At 36.0% G+C, this 17,083-nt stretch overlaps 1 protein-coding gene and 1 long non-coding RNA gene across 5 annotated transcripts; one reads left to right on the top strand and one right to left on the bottom strand.

The window, feature by feature from the left end:
• Positions 1-359: 359 nt before the first annotated feature.
• RBR1 (retinoblastoma-related 1) lies at positions 360-7,975 on the top strand. Of its 4 annotated transcripts, none has more exons than XM_011036406.1 (19): positions 360-651; positions 1,073-1,218; positions 1,327-1,431; positions 1,535-1,677; positions 1,766-1,862; positions 1,992-2,038; positions 2,316-2,514; positions 2,904-2,970; positions 3,082-3,261; positions 3,417-3,610; positions 3,722-4,607; positions 4,691-4,847; positions 4,950-5,022; positions 6,196-6,375; positions 6,469-6,588; positions 6,666-6,795; positions 6,917-7,029; positions 7,300-7,415; positions 7,508-7,975. In XM_011036406.1, exons 2-19 carry the CDS (start codon positions 1,081-1,083, stop codon positions 7,653-7,655), a joined length of 3,093 nt encoding a protein of 1,030 aa, XP_011034708.1. In that variant the 5' UTR covers positions 360-651; positions 1,073-1,080; the 3' UTR covers positions 7,656-7,975. The 4 variants fall into 4 exon arrangements, with proteins under 4 accessions (XP_011034708.1, XP_011034706.1, XP_011034705.1 ...); XM_011036404.1 differs by having other exon boundaries at positions 361-651; positions 1,057-1,218; positions 6,666-6,810; XM_011036403.1 differs by having other exon boundaries at positions 361-651; positions 6,666-6,810.
• Positions 7,908-16,034, bottom strand: LOC105132736 (uncharacterized). Its single transcript, XR_843632.1, has 3 exons — positions 16,024-16,034; positions 12,995-12,999; positions 7,908-7,963 (listed from the first exon to the last, which is right to left on the bottom strand). It is a non-coding gene; the product is annotated as an uncharacterized LOC105132736 (long non-coding RNA).
• Positions 16,035-17,083: the final 1,049 nt, after the last annotated feature.

A 17,083-nucleotide genomic window follows, 5' to 3' on the forward strand; every position in this document is an offset into this window, starting at 1 on the left:
AAAAACAGAAGGAGAGATCACGGTGCCATTTCACTAACCTACTGGCACGAAACGACAAGCAAAACAAAAACAAAAGCCTTAAAATGGCCCCACAAGCCATCAGCCACACGGGTGGGCCGTTCACAATTCCCCAAAAAAAAAAAACAAAAAACCCTAACAGGCAACTCTATCTTCAATTAACTCCGTTACACTACCGTAAAGGCGAATCTTCACCTCGAAGCGAATCTCGTAACGGTGGGAAAATTTTGGCGGTAAAACAACCTTCCTATCATAACGTGTCAAGTCCCCATTGGTTCTCCATGTATGTATATCACCATGTCATGTATGTATGATAAAAAGCCTTGTTAGATTTTCCCGCGCTAGTGATAGAAAGAGAAAGGGAGATAGAGAGAGAGACCTGACTGATAAGGGTTTCCCCAAGAAGAGGTCTCACAGAGAGAGAGAGATAGAGAGAGATAGAGAGAGAAAGAAGGAGGGAAATTTTTAATTTTTAATTTTTAGGGTTTCACGAGTTAAACAAAGTCTTTTGTGGTTTTTTGAATTCGATCTGGTAAAAACGGTGGCTTTTTTTTCTTGTGGAATTGAAAGGTAGAAGGTTTTGTTGTTGGATCTGTAGATCAGTGAGATTTGAAAGATCTGGAGATAAGTATTGTAAGTTTTCTTTTATCTTGTTTAAATTTGATTTTCTTTGGGGTTAATATTTTTTTGTGTGTGCTTAATTGTTTGGTTAAATTGAATGAGATCTAAATTGGGTTTTCTTGACATTATTTAAAAGTTGTTTTTCTTTTCTTAAAAATTTTCTTGATTTGTTTTTGGGTTAAAGAGAGCTGGAATAGTAGTTACTAAATGCTACCTAATCATGTTTTAGAAGTTCATTTTTGTTTTTTTTTTGAAATTTGGGGTTTAAGATGGAACTGATTTGGAATTGAATTATTGGATTTGGTAGATTTCTAGTTGATTTGTTGTGTTGACTAAGGAATTAGCTAAATATCGGATCTATTCAGTTCAGTTTTTATTGAATGGAAAAGGAGCTAAATTTTTTATAATCAAGTGTAGTGTTTGTGTTAATTAGGGTTTTGAATGAGTCCAGCTGCTCTGAAGAATATGGAAGAAAACAAAACTACAGTCATGACAACCAGTCATTCAAGTAATGATGGAGGGGAAACTGTGAAAGGGTACAGTGATGCGGTTGAAGTTCGATTCTCTGACTTTTGCAAGGTATAGGATCCTTAGCATGCTTTTTTTTCTGAGTGTGTTATGTTTGTTTTTAGTTATTTATTCACTTAAGTTTGTTGATTTGGAATTTAAAATGGGATCTGATGGCAGAGTGGATTAGCATTGGATGAGAACACTTGTACGCAGGCTATTAAGCTTTTCAAAGACACGAAACATCTTCTGATGACAAATGTTTCATCTATTGGGAATGGCACAGTACATATTTTATCTTCTTATTTATATTATTTATGTATTTTTGCTGTTTTTTTTTCATGATAAAAGGTTGAAGATCTAATTGGTTTCAAATTTGATGTTTTAGTCGGAAGAAGCAGAGAGGTTTTGGTTTGCATTTGTTTCTTACTCTGTTAAGAGGTTGAGCGAGAAGAATAGAGATGATGCACAGCAGAAGTCTGATGATCCTGGGCTTACTTTATGCCAAATATTGAGATTAGCCAAGCTAAAGTGCGTTCCATTTTTAATCCATCTGAATTTAACTAGCTCTTCATTCTGAATTTTTCTAATTTTAATCATCTTGATTAATATCTTGCAGCATTGTGGACTTCTTTAAAGAGCTACCCCATTTTATTGTCAAGGCTGGTCCAATCTTAAGCAATATATATGGTGCAGACTGGGAGAACAGACTTGAGGTATTGATATGGTTGAGATTTTATCATATCATTAAGAAGGGTTTATTTAACATTCCCTTTTATTTGCATTGTCTTGTGTATTTTTCTAAGACAGAATTCATCGTTTTATGTTTGTTTCTCTTCTACCAGGCAAAAGAGCTGCAAGCCAATTTTGTGCACTTGAGCATTTTAAGCAGGTGGCTGTTGTTCTAATTGCATTTACAACTGTGTTTGATGGTTTATAGATCTGTCTTGTTTGTTGACTGTAGTGCAGGAATTATTTGGTTAAAAAAGTAGTACAGGAACCATGTTTTCAGGAAATTTGCGGTCTTTGCTGGTTTATTTTGCTTTCCTTCTGATATCTCTAGGATAATAGTACCTCTTTGTATTGAAACTGCTTTTCTGATTGCAATTTTGCTTCTTCATATCACTATTGAACCTGAATAGCATTATATCTTTTTTTCATGGTACAAGGCACTACAAGCGTGCATGCAGGGAACTTTTCTTGACAAGTGATGCAAGTTCTGATAAACAGCCAGCAATATCCAATGAAGCAACACATGTATCAGACCACCATCGTTTTGGGTGGTTGCTATTTCTGGCTCTCCGGGTACATGCATTCAGCCGTTTTAAAGATCTGGTCACTTGCACAAATGGTCTGGTTTCTGTACTGGTGAGTTATGTTACTATACTTCATCAACAAATACTAGATTGCTAGCTTGATAAAAACAAAAGGCGCAAGCATTAATTTTTTTTTTTGAGAAAAAAATTGTGTTGCTCCTTTATAGTTTATACAATACAATAGAAGAATTGTTAGAAATGTTGGGAATAATAATCCTTTTGTCTGTTAAAAGGAATAATGGAAAGAAACACCGCAAATGAAATATACAGACAAAATGTTTCCGGTTTTGTTAGTCATGTCTTGTATTTAGTGGTTCATTACATGAATCTGTTCCAGTAGTAACTTTTAAGACTTGCACTTTTTTTTTGTCTTCATTTATAAGATGATGAAGTATTTCATATCAATTAACATTTTCCTTCAATTTCACAAATATTCATCAGGCTGTTCTGATTATACATGTTCCAGTTCGCTTCAGAAATTTTAGTTTCAATGACTCTCAATGGTTTGGTAATGATCTGGCTCTTTTGACAGTTTTGGTAGATCTTCTCCTCAATTTCTGGGAGAAACTATATTTGAAACTTGTTGATTGGAGTCTTGTTCTTTTTATGTGTTTTTCAGTTAGGAAAGGAGACAAAGGTGTTGATTTGCTTGCTTCACTCTGCAATAAATATGACACTTCGGAAGAAGTATTGAGGAAATCAATGGAAACTACCAATAATTTAATAGCCAATATCTTGAAGAAGAAGCCCCATCCGGCCTCTGAGTACAAAAATGAAAACCTACTGAATATCAACCCAGGTGTGTTTGAAATGTTTCCATCTAGATTGTGACAACTCCCAGTCTCCCCCTCTCCCCTGAAAATCTTGTTGTCTTGGATACAGATCTACATCATCACAACTCTCTCTCTCTCTCTCTCTCTCCTTCCTCTGAGATTCAAGTTCTCTTGGATGCAGATGGTTTGATCTATTATGAAGATTTGATGGAGGAATCATCCCTGCAATCCAGTTTGAATATTCTAGAGAAGGATTATGATGATGCAATTCGTAACAAGGCTGAACTGGACGAGAGGGTGTTTATTAACGAGGAGGACAGCTTACTTGGTTCAGGGAGTGTATCTGCAGGTTCCTTGAATATAACTGGTGCCAAGGTGAATTTTGATGCATAATGCATATATAAACACATATTGTTAAAATAATTTATGATATTCCTCTGTTCTGTCAAAATCTGATCTAATAGGATCATCCATCTGTTTGTGTAGAGAAAATTTGATTTAATATCCTCACCAACAAAGACAATCACAAGTCCACTATCTCCTCATCGTTCTCCTGCATCTCATGCAAATGGAATTCCTGGCAGTGCAAACTCGAAGATGGCAACCACACCTGTAAGCACTGCAATGACAACTGCAAAGTGGCTTCGGACAATCATTTCCCCACTTCCATCAAAACCCTCAGCACAGTTGGAGCGCTTCCTGTTGTTATGTGATAAGGATGTAACTAATGATGTCATTCGTAGAGCACAGATAATATTGGAGGCTATATTTCCAAGTAGTTCTCTTGGAGAACGCTGTGTGACTGGAAGTCTGCAAAGTACAAACCTAATGGACAACATATGGGCAGAACAAAGAAGATTGGAGGCACTCAAGTTATATTACAGGGTTTTGGAATCAATGTGCACAGCAGAGGCCCAAATACTGCATGCATCTAATTTGACCTCTTTATTAACTAATGAGAGGTTCCATAGATGCATGCTGGCATGTTCTGCTGAGCTAGTTGTGGCAACTTATAAGACAGTGACGATGTTGTTTCCTGCAGTTTTGGAGAGAACAGGCATTACAGCTTTTGATCTTAGCAAGGTGATAGAGAGTTTTGTTAGGCATGAGGAATCCCTCCCACGGGAGTTGAGACGACATTTGAATTCCTTGGAAGAGCGACTTTTGGATAGCATGGTGTGGGAAAAAGGATCCTCACTCTACAATTCTTTGACAGTTGCAAGACCGGCTCTTTCTGCAGAGATAAATCGACTTGGATTATTAGCAGAACCAATGCCATCATTGGATGCAATTGCCATGCATATTAATTTTTCATCTGGATGCTTGCCTCCTGTGCCTTCTTTGCAAAAGCACGAGACTTCTCCAGGATCAGGTGAAGTCTTCTCGTTTTTTTTCCTTCTACTAGCAGAGTTTTAGAAATATCACTCATACATGGGTCTTGTATCAATTTTTCAGGTCAGAATGGAGATCTCAGGTCTCCAAAGAGACCTTGCACAGACTTCCGAAGTGTGTTGGTAGAGCGAAATTCCTTCACATCACCAGTGAAGGACCGCCTATTGGGTAATCTTAAATCTAAGCTACCACCTCCTCCTTTGCAGTCTGCCTTTGCCAGGTAAGGTTTGGTAGTTTTAGGGGATACAAAGTGGTATATATGTTGTCTATCTGTGTTTTCTATTTTCCAATTTTGAGTTCTGTGCCTTTCTAATTGTTACAGTCCAACACGTCCAAACCCTGGAGGAGGTGGGGAAACATGTGCAGAAACTGGGATCAATGTATTCTTTACAAAGGTAGTAGACACTGTTTTAATTTGAAATTTTCATTGTTTGACCTGCTTGAAAAAATAACATAAGTTTTTAGGTTACAAATGTGTGTAATTTTGAAAGGCATTTTAGGTTCCAAATGTGTATAATTTTGAATTTGCTGGCCCTTCTTTCTGTTCATTTGTTATGAAGAGCCGTGTAGGGAGGTGTCTTTAGAGCCACTATTCTAGGAAGCCATGTGAAGAAGTATTCTCGGTCAGTTATTTAACATCTCTTTATTCTCAGAACTGTCACACTTGCAATTTCCAATGTGTGATTGATAGGGTACAGGCTCAGCAGAGAAGAAATTAGGGAAAAATTGATGATAAAAAGAAGGGAATAGAGAGAGAGAGAAAGAAAGGACTTGTATTATTTCACTTCATTGAATTCAACAAACTGTACCAGAACATGTACTCTAATACATTGGTATTAACTCCGTCAAAAAGTTGCTAGTTCACTAAAAATGTGCTAACAAATAGTACATGCTACAAATTTACTGTCTTTCTCTTCCTTCTACATGGCTAGTAGATTTACCTCCAGTTGTCTCTTCTGATCAATGTGAATTCATATCTTGATCAATTTTGACTTTTACCTGCAACATTCAATGAATTTAAAGTTTATAACAAAGCTGGGATTAGCTGATCTCCTTGTTGTTTATGGCCAAGCCATGTTTCAAGAGCTGAAAGCTTGGTTCAAAACAGCATCTAGGAAACTTGAACTCAGCTGGATTGGCTATTTCATAGGTTGTGGAGGCATCTCATGGCTTCAAGCTCAAATTAGAGTAGTTCAACTTACCTTTTTCCTTGTGACATTTTCACATATTTCAATTTTTTGATTGATGTATATCCAGTATAAATTTTAAATTAATGGATTTGCCAAAGTGATGATTGCCATCAACCTTAACCTCTTTTGTTAAGGGTATTGATAACGGTTGTTGGATATTAAGGTTATGGTTACTATTGCCCCTATGCTAGGATTGTTAAGTTCCACTCTAGTGCCTTCAAGGTGTAAATTACTAATATATTGCTCTGAAGTAGTTCTTCTTGATCGCCATTTTGCCACGTGGCATCACTTTGGAATTTGATTACAATAAAATTCTGTTTCATTATTATCTCTCTAGCTTGTCACTCTTACATGTTGCATATTTCTTGTCCTTCCTAGATTAATAAGTTGGCTGCTGTCAGAATTAATGGTATGATTGAAAAGCTACAACCGTCTCAGCAGCATATTAGAGAAAATGTCTATCGTCTTTTTCAACTTATACTAAGCCACCAGACATCTCTCTTCTTCAACCGCCATATTGACCAGATCATTCTTTGCTGTTTCTATGGAGTTGCAAAGGTTTGCTGCTAGCAACTCATGATAGTTTGTTACCTGCTATGTAATTGTCCATTTATTTCTACTTCTCTTACCCCGTCATGTTTTTGCCTGCAGATTTCTAAATTGAATCTGACCTTCCGGGAAATTATATACAATTATAGGAGGCAGCCACATTGTAAAACACTGGTTTTCCGCAGTGTGTTTGTGGACTGGTCATCTGCACGCCATAATGGGGTATGTTGACTTTTATCCACTCTTGTTGCAGTAATGTATTGTGGGGATGTTTAATCTTTTGAATTGTCTGAAAACAGAGAACAGGGCAGGATCATGTGGATATTATTACATTTTACAATGAAATTTTTGTCCCGGCTGCAAAGCCTTTGCTGGTGGATGTTGGTTCTGCTGGAACAACGGTGAAAGCCAGCAATGTTCCTGAAGTTGGTAATAATAAAGATGGTATAGTTTTTTCTTAAGAACTTTTCTGTTTCTATAGTTGCAGTTCTTTGCACTTGCAGTTAAGCCATTGCTTATCATGCCTCTCTTTTCTCTCCTGCCCAACAAGGTCAATGCCCTGCATCACCTAAAGTATCACCTTTTCCAAGTCTCCCCGATATGTCTCCTAAGAAAGTATCGTCAGCGCATAATGTGTATGTCTCTCCATTGCGGTCATCCAAGGTACTTCTCAATTTCCAACGATTTCAATTCTACTTTTGTCTCTATTTCCTTGCTAAAGGATTACCCAACATTGCATTTAGACCAGCCTGTCAGAACAGATGAAGCAAGCACGAGGGGAATTTTTGATGACTACCTGTTAATTTTTCCACCGACTTGGAAGTTATATGGCCTATGTGAAGCTTGCTTTCTTGAATGTCAAGACAGACTTTGATAATTCCCTGTTCCCTTTGCATCCGCGTAATCTGTATTTTTTTTTTCCCCTGACTCTAGATGGATGCTTTAATCTCAAATAGCTCAAAAAGTTATTATGCTTGTGTTGGAGAGAGCACCCATGCTTACCAGAGCCCTTCAAAAGACCTAAATGCTATCAATAACCGCCTGAACAGGTATACTTTCCTTATCGCAACATCTACAATACAAGATTATTTATTCGTTGTGTTGTTCTATTTAACTGATGCTTTTATATCATCCTCATCAGTAATCGGAAGGCCAGAGGAACCCTCAACTTAGATAATGATGTTGGGTTGGTTAGTGATTCTATGGTGGCCAACAGCCTGTGTCTTCAAAATGGGAATTGTGCATCTACATCGGGTGCAACTTTGAAATCTGAGCAGTCTGACTCCTAATTCAACCGTGGCATACTTTGTATATCCTAGTTCTCCATCCATTTCTTCGTTTGCTTATTTATACTTAGAAGTATGTGACTCGGGGCAATGTACGAGCAGCGAGTTGTATAATGCATGCCATCACCCCCATGTCTTTTGTATGTTTGTTAGCGCACCCAGTTATTGAATAGAATAGGTTCCAACTAATCTAATAAAGTTGCTATTTTTGCTGCTGCTTGTAGAACCTCTGGTTGGTTTCGTAATGTTCAGATAGAAAGATCTCTCTCTGCCGGATGTCCCATATCTGAACGGTGCAGTTACTGTAAACACTGACATCCTTCGTTAACTCTTTTTTCATTTCATTTTTTTTTAATGGTAATAGGGAAATATTATTCATGAAAGCTAGCCATTTAGAGGGTGGCCGAGAAAGAAAAACAAGGTGAGTTCAAGTAAAGCAGTAGCCTATGATAAGGTAAAGAAGAAATTTACAACGGTGAACAATCAATCTAAGAACATAGCTATGATGATTAACATGGTCGGATCATTTGCGAATTTATTCCGCATCTCTTCGCAAATCATTACCTGCAATATCAGCTAATTTCCAATCCAGCTGTATTTGATTAAAAATTAGGTGGTTCCCTAACCATTAAAAAAAAAACTGTCCATAGTTTCCGAGGCAAAGTAGTTGAATAAGATCTGTTGATTCTATCTCAGCTGCACAAAACGGTCATGATGTTTGCTCCTCCGATGAAAGAGGGTGTCGGTTGAGCATAAAGTCTTCTGTTCACGGATGATTTTGTACAGCTAACCATAGAAAAAACTGTTTTTTTTTTACTGTGCCACTCCTTCCAAATGTTTCAAGTAGATGAGCGAGCTCCTTGAAAAATCAACTTGTTAATCAGAGAACTATAAGACTTCACTATAAATTTTCCATTCCTATCAATATTACAGATTTTAACATCTTCTTTCCACTGTGCAAGTTGAACACCATTCAACTTTCGTTGTAGAGAATTAATCTGCTCCCACTCAGAAGCCCTGACATTCCTTCGTCAAATTAAGTTCCAAGTCTAGGCACCATGTGTCAATTATTCTTCCATATCAGAAATATTTGCAGTCGGTTTAGTAGATAACTTAAAATGGCCTTGCTACTAGAGTATCATCAGGATATCGCAAGTGGGTGATAAAATCTCCATTAATTCCTCAATTGGATGCCTCTAAACATACCATTAGTTGATACTTACTGAAACAACACCGATAGACCCTCCACTGCTATGTTCAATAAGAATGGAGACAATGGGTCGCCCTGACAAATACCATGACCAACACAGAACTCTCCAGTTGGAGAACCATTGACAAGAACTGAAAGCTGTGAACTAGCTAGAAAGACACTCATAAATAAGTCTTCTTACCAAATTACATGTATATCCCATCACTTCATGAAGGTACTCCTACAAGACTATCAAAAGCTCTGTGAAAATCTACTTTGAACATCATAACCGCTTCTCCACTCCTTTCTAGGTCAAAAACGACTTCATTAGCTATTTCATAAACCCATTAATAATCTGTCTACCTGCTATGAATGCTGTTTGACTATCACTAATAAGGTCTCGGATGACACGCTTCATCCTATTGGAGAGTACCTTTGACACTGTTTTGTATATCCCATGAACCATGCTAATCGGTCTATATGTAGTCGGAGATTCCTTTAGATACCTTATATAGTCCTTGGAATCAAGGTTACATAGGCAAGGTTCACACCCTTTGGAAGCCTCTCTGTTCTGAGAAATTGAACCATTAAATCCTTCACATCATGACAGATCAAGCTCCAAGCCTTCTTGTAGAACTTGAAATTGAAACCCTCTGGTCCTGGAGATTTTGTCGCATCACGGTCACATGCAGCTTCTCTTAGTTCTTCCATTGATACTTCCCGTACTAGCCATTTGGAAATATATCTTATACATGAACTTGACATCATTAAATTTCTCATTGTAATAATTACTGGGATAACATATAAACATGAAGAACTCACTGACGGTGTCTACAATGGAGGCTGAGAAAAGAAAACTTTTTCAAGACTTCGTGGAAGAAGAAGAAGACGTGGGGCTTGCTTGCCCTCCTTTCGATGAAGAAGATTTCATGGCTGCTGATGCTTCCTATTCCAACTTGTCTGAAAAAGTGTTTTTCAGTAGACTTAGCAATTACATTCGAGAAACAATTCAACTTAGTAATTTTAATAGTTAGTTGAGATTTTAAAATATAATTTATATTATTTTTTAAATAAAAGTTTTTAGGTTAGAAACATGTATAGATTTATATTATTTTATATTTAATTTTTATTAATAAATAAACATAATAAAATTTAAATTCATGATTATTAAGTCATTGAAGCTCTAATATCAAATAAAAAACTAATTCAATGTAATAAAAATATAGTTCTAAAATATATTTTATATTATTTTTTAATAATGATCATAAAAGTAAGTCATATCTATCTAGCTAGCTACCTGGTTGCTTGATATGATCATATTTATACTGGTTTTTGCTTCAAATAATTTGATTTGATTCTTTTTAATCAGGTTCAGAAGATCAGTTGAAGGATCTTCAGGAAGGCTCAATGCAGTACGGATCAAGCAGAAACGTCATGGTAATGGCAAGGACACGAAGGCTTTAGAGGAGGACAATGCTTCCAAAGATACGGGGACAGAAACAGAGGCTAAAATCATCGAGTCCAACAAGACACTAACAAAAAGGTGCTGTAGTTGATGGAGTCTTCCTTGAGAAGTAGATTAATTTGGAAAAAAGGAAATTTCTTGAAAGATATGAGCAAATGGCGAAGGGTTAGTGTCTTCTAAATTTCTCATGTCTGTATATAATTTTCCTTAAAGCGCCTTGTTAATATTGTACTGTAAGATCGCAATATATTATTCTCATGTTTTTGTTTTCCTCGCGACTACAGAGAAAAAGAGGAAACAGATTCAAGTCCTTAGCATATCATAATTTCCCATAGTTCCTCAAGAGAAATATTGCAGACCTGCGAGGTATCGCGGTGGCTTTGCACCCAAGTTCAAGAGTTTTGCTGGTTGCCACTAGTCCACTAGAAGTCGCAATAAGAAGCAAACAAAGGTGAGATATACGGGATTTGGGCCTAAATGGAAAAGATTAATATATGCATGTATCTCTACTACTCAGTTATCTATTCTTGTTAATGGATCTCCTACACGAAGACTTCTAGATCACCCGTGTTATTCGTCAAGATGATCCGTTATCTCCATTTTTGTTTATTGTTGTAGAAGGTTTAGCAGTCTCGTTCCACCATGCATCAGCGGCTGCTGCAATATGCGAGGATGTCCTTTGGGATGCTGCTACAAGTCCTAGTAATTATATTAGGCTATGAAGAAAACTAAGTCTTTAACATGGCATTGTTGTAGATCATTTGAATAACTGTTTAGAACAAGGAAGGCCTCGAGTACTTTACTCAAGTTGTTAAATCTTGAACACGGAATTCCTGGCTTTAATCTATAGTAGCTGGTGTCAAAATCATCTCGTCTCATTCTTTTTTCTTAAAATACAATAATATCTATTTCTTTAGTAAGAACCATCAAATGTATAATATTCTATGATTTAAAAAAAATAAAATCAACATCTCTTAAATCAAATAATTTTTTTTTCTTGAACACCTCCCATGATATCTTTGCACTTAAACTCTACCTTGTTAATGAGAAAATCATTAACTTCATCTCTTCCATCACTGTTATCATAGTTTATATCATAATTAATATTATAATTATCATTAAAATAAAAATTATAAATTATTATAAAATACCAATCTATATGTATCTCATCAAAAACAAGATCACAAAAGGTCACACCCTTTTCAATCTCGCAGATTATTAATTTTCTTCATGGGTTTGATGGAAAAATGGTATATTATCTCATTAGAAACATAGATAAATAAGATAAAAACATAAATAACTAAGTAAAGGAAAGGGAATGAGAAGTATAAATAAGAGATTAATATAAACAAAACTTAAAGCATTACAATAAAGAGAGAGTAAGAATATGATTTTGATTTGAAAACCAAGATGCCTAAATGCATGGAAAATGCTTCTTTTTATAGGCCAAAATTGAAAACTATTGATTTGATGACTAATTGTTGAGTGAGTGACCAACTCTTGAATTGGTGACAATCCTTATCTTCTTTTCTACTAGATATGTCATTGATAACGTTAGAATTTGAACAGACTTACATCATGAAAGTTCTAGGAAATTGTCTCAGTTTTTTAGGAAAAAAAACTGTGGTTATTTGGACTTCTAGAACTCGAGATATGAGCTAAACACTGAATAGTGTCTGGGCTGCAGGACAGATTCGAACTTCTCCGTTGTTGCTAAGATTTGGACTTCCAAACAGTAGAATTGAGTCTTACCTTTCCATGAATGTTTCCGGCCTAACTCAAAAAATGACGAATTCCGAGAATCAGTCCTTGGTAAAAAAAAAAATCCATCATTTTAACACTTTTTGATTAAGTCCTTGGTAAAAAAAAGACAAACAAAAAATCCTTTGAATCAGTCCCACGAACTTGGGCTATATCCTTCCCGCGATAGAATTTTCTGCCCTTATATCATATATTCAAATGGGAATATCTTGAGCTTCTGATATCAAAATCAAGTGATTCAAAAGTCCAAATTCATCTACGTGTGTAGGACTACAACTTTGATGAAAGAGTCAAAGTGAGATAAAATCTTTTTATAGAACAGAATCTAGTAGTAATTTGGTTGGTGAAAAGGGATCTCGAAGTCTAACTCAAAAACTGACGAGTGCCGAGAATCCTGATATGACTGAGAGTATGAACTAAGAACAAAAATCACAAAAACTAGGCCAAAAATAGAGTTTTTTTAGTGCAGACTTGGGTCAGTATCCTTCTCGCGGCAGAATTCTCTACCTTCATGTTAGATATTCAAACGGGAACATCTTGAGCCTTTGATATCTAAATCAAGTAATTCAAAAGCTCAAATTCATCTACGCGTCTAGGACTACAACTTTGATGAAGAAGTCGAAGTGAGATAAAATATTTTTACAGAACAGAAACTGGCAATAATCTTGTTGGTCAAAAGGGATCTCCGGGTCTAACTCAAAAATTGACAAATGCCAAGAATCCTGATATGAATGAGAGTATGAACTAAGAAAAAAATCACAAAAACTAGGCCAAAAATAGAGTTTTTTTTAGTGCAGACTCGGGTCAATATCCTTCTCGCGGCAGAATTCTCTGCCTTCACTTTACATATTCAAATGGGAATATCTTGAGCTTATGATATCAAAATTAAGCGATTCAAAAGCCTAAAATCATCTAAATGTCTAGGACTACAACTTTGATGGAGGATTTGAAGTGAGATAAAATCATTTTAGAGAACAGAATCTAGCAGAAATCTAGTTGGTCAAGATAGTTCTTCATCTAATAAAGCTGAGCATCCAAATCTGATTGAGAATCTACCCTAAGAAAAATAATCCCTAGGACCTCATAAAGGTGTACGTTGATTTTTCAACATGTAATGAGTGACAAAATATATCTAGGATGGTCAGATATCGTACGAAACTGAGTTAGAATAAGAGCCTAAGTTGGAACAAAAAATTACGACAGCAGCAAAACCATTATTTTTAGTGTAAATTATGAGGGATTTTTTCAACCTTAAAGACTAGATAAAAAAAAATGAATTTAGCATTATGAAGACTCCTGATCAACCTAAGAAAACTGATGATTTTGGCAACAAAAAGGAAGGATAAAGAGAGCAAAAAACAGCTCAAACAGGGTTTCAAAAAAAAATATTTCTTTTTCTGCTTTTGTCAAACTTCTAGCAAACATGAGCTAAACTCCTACACTAAGTTCAAAATAGGTATACACCATCTCCAACATGTAGGGTCCAAAATTGAGTAACAACAACTTACATTGTAAAAGTTCTAGGAAATTATCTCAACTTTCTAGGAAAAAAAACCATGGTCATTTGGACTTTTAGGACTCGAGATATGGGCTAAATACTAAGCAGTGTTTGGGCTGCAGGACAGATTCAGACTTCTCTGTTATTGCTAAAATCTGGACTTTCAAACAACTGAATTGAGTCTTGCCTTCAAATGAATGTTTCGGGCCTATGTCTTAGCTTTCCATCCATATAGAGCAGATCTAAATCCAAGATCTATAGCTCCAGATATGACCCAATGACCGAATAGTGTTCTAGTTTGGGTTGAATGAGAATGTCTTTTCTAAGTTTGGCCTTCTCTTTGTCCTTCAAATTTTGAGTACTTGAACTCATCAATCAATCCTTTCATTTGTGTGACAAGCATGCATTTAAGATGAACAATCACCATAAATTAAATTTATCTTATGGTATCCGACCTGTTATTATAAAAATATTTTAGTTAAGGAGTATTGCTGCTTAAAGTGCAAGATAATGATACAAAACCTTTAAAAAAATACACTTTTAAGTACTAATCACAGGTCCCACCTCTAGGATTTCGAATGACAGCAACTGATGTAGATGGAAACAACACCTTGGTTTCTGGATGTCTTTTTCTCGAGGAAAATCTCCTCATTCCCTTCTATACAAGCTCATCATGTTTGGCAACTACCTCTAGCCATGTTTGTTTTACAGAACACAGCAGAACAAATAACCATCGAGGATCATTGTGCTTTCGATACTACTTGATGCAAGTATAAGTGAAGGAAAATGGATTTATTACATGTTAAAATCTTCAAAGACCAATAACACCATAAATATAGAAAGACTCTTAATATACCAAGTTTTATTCCTCCGTGTCTCGATTTGTCAAAGGCTGTTACGACCCTTTATTCCTCCATGTCTCCATTTTGCCTTGTCTCTTGCAAGATTGCTTCAACCGATCCTACCAATCAGAGCCTAAATCATGAGTTTTTGAGCTTAACAATTATAGGGCAGAACCTCATCGTTTATAAACCATCCTCCTACGCCATGAACATGTCCTCCTTTGCGAGCTCTAACCATGATTATTCGACAACACTCATAATAATGAAAGTTTTTTATTTTTTATTTTTAAAAATCCAAGATAGCCTCAATTTTACCAACAAAAACTTTTCTACATCAATTTTATCCTCATATTCTTTATTTAATTAAGAGCTTCTTCCATCTATTTAAGGCTTTCCATGTGTTTCATGACTTGCCATCCTTATATACTGCATCTATATAAATTGTACTTTTTCTCCCTTTTCTTTGTAAGAAATGAAATCATATGGGGAGAACCTAACCTTTTTTCATTAAATAATCATAACAGAAGTGGCATTTAAGAGAGCAAAATATAGTCTCGAGATAAAATTGACATGATAAATAGTTGGGGTTCAACATTAATACTAATCAAATAAGACGGGGGTATATTTAATTTGATGTATGCCAAAAAAAAAATAGATATCTAGATGTTTTTGGATTTATTTATTTAATTATTGAATCAATCTGTTATAGAGATAAAGTTGCTAAAAAATATGGTTATAAAATACAGGAACTATTTTGATTAAGAATCGATTTCTACAAGGGGCCACCACTGTAATTTAAAGAAAAAATACGAAAGGACACCCAAACCCCGCTAACCACCTTCTAACCCTAACATGATCTATCCATTACAAATTCGGAAACAGAGTTTTCTTCGCGCAGAAGCTATATATCCTCTAGCCTGCTTACCATTTGTAATATCATTCGCTCCCTAGATTAATCTCAACCTACCTCCAAGTTTTCTGCAAGTATTCTTCTCTACTTCTCTATCTCTTCTTGTTAGATTTCTCAATAACTATTCACATGCTATGATTCCCGTGTCGAGTTCTAGAAACTAACCATTGAGATTCATGCATGCCACTATACACCATATTCTTCAGATCTTATGATCTGTCGACAAACATGAAACTATTCAGGTTGAAGTGGCTAGCCATAGCTTAGACAACAGCACTGACAGAGCTTAATTTGGTACGTATTGGAAGGGTTGCATTGACTGTACGTATTGGAAGGGTTGCATTGACTAAGGTTACACGTGAAGGCTTAGGAATAAGTAGGGTCGAATTAATTTTGAGGGGACAGATGCGAAAATATTGTTGCTTCAAAGTTGTATAAAAGAAATCATATCTTACCCTAGTTTTGGATAAAAACATGGTGCCCTATTTTTGGACGAATAGATATGTTGTGTAATAAATGGAAGCTTTGAATATTGTTTCAAAACAGAACTTGAAGAGTATTTGAAACGAAATCTTATATATGATCTTGAAATGATTGCATTTATCATTGCAGTGATTGCTGGGATAGCATATAAACATGAAGAATTCACAGATTGTGCCTACGACGAGGACCGAGAAAAGAAAAAGATTTCAAGACGTGGGGGAACAAGACGTGGGGCTTGCTTTCCCTCCGTTCGATGAAGAAGATCTCTTGGCTGCTGAAGCCTCCTACTTTGACTTGTCAGAAGAATTGTTTTTCAGCAGTGTCCACGATGATCGTAAAAGTAAGCCATACATGCCTAGCTAGCTTCCTGGTGTGCTTGATATTTTATAACAGTTTTTTTCCAACTAATTTGATTTGACTCGTTTTAATCAGGTGCGGAAAGAGTCGAAGTATCTTCAGGAAACCTCAGTGCAGTACAGATCAAGGAGAAAAGGCATGGTAAAGGCAAGGACATGAAGGTTTTAGAGGAGGTCTACAGGCACAAGGACATTAATGCTTGGAAGGATACAAATTCCGAAACAAAAGCTAAAATCATCGAGTCTAAGAAGACGTCGACAAAAGCTGCAGTCGGTGATGGAGTCTCCCAAGAGGAGAAGATTAATTTGGCGATAAGGAAATTTCACGAAAGATATGAGCAAATTGCGAAGGGTTGGTGACTTTCAAATCTCTCACATCTTTATTTTAGTTTCCTTACAGGCAATGCACCTTGTTTTTGTCCTGTAAGATCTCAATATATATTATTCTCATGCTTTTGCTTTCCATGCGATAACAGAGAAAAAGAGGAAGCAGATTCAAGTTCTTAGCATATCAGAATTGCCTGAAGTTCCTCGAGAGAACTGCAGACCTGTCAGGTATCGCAGTGGTTTTACACCCAAGTTCAAGAGTTTTTCTGGTTGCCGCTAGCCTGCTACAGGTCGCAGCAAGAAGCAAACAACAGGCAACGACAAATCGACTCAGGAAATGGAAGGGTGTCACCTGATCAGAAAAGAAAAGATGCAACTACTTGAGATTTCTTGTATAGGGATTTAGAGTATTTTCTTCATTATTAGGATTTAGATTTTCCCATATAATTAATTTTTTTTGTTCGTTTGTTTAATATTGCACGATGTTGTACCTTTCTCATTTTATCAATAAAAAATCAGCAGTATTTTCTTCACATGCTATTAGAGGTAGGTTTTCTTCCTATTAAAAAAATTGCAACGAAAATAAAGTTCTAGATTGAA

The sequence above is a fragment of the Populus euphratica genome, unplaced genomic scaffold (genome assembly GCF_000495115.2).
Source record: "Populus euphratica unplaced genomic scaffold, PopEup_1.0 scaffold87.1, whole genome shotgun sequence".
NCBI classification, from domain to species: domain Eukaryota; kingdom Viridiplantae; phylum Streptophyta; class Magnoliopsida; order Malpighiales; family Salicaceae; genus Populus; species Populus euphratica.

Excerpts from the sequence above, each read along its gene's own strand:
- RBR1 (XM_011036404.1), top strand. The coding sequence starts at position 1,081 with ATGAGTCCAGCTGCTCTGAAGAATATGGAAGAAAACAAAACTACAGTC. Across the intron at positions 1,432-1,534 it reads CATCTATTGGGAATGGCACA|TCGGAAGAAGCAGAGAGGTT; the intron begins GTACATATTTTA and ends TTGATGTTTTAG. Across the intron at positions 1,863-1,991 it reads ACTGGGAGAACAGACTTGAG|GCAAAAGAGCTGCAAGCCAA; the intron begins GTATTGATATGG and ends CTCTTCTACCAG.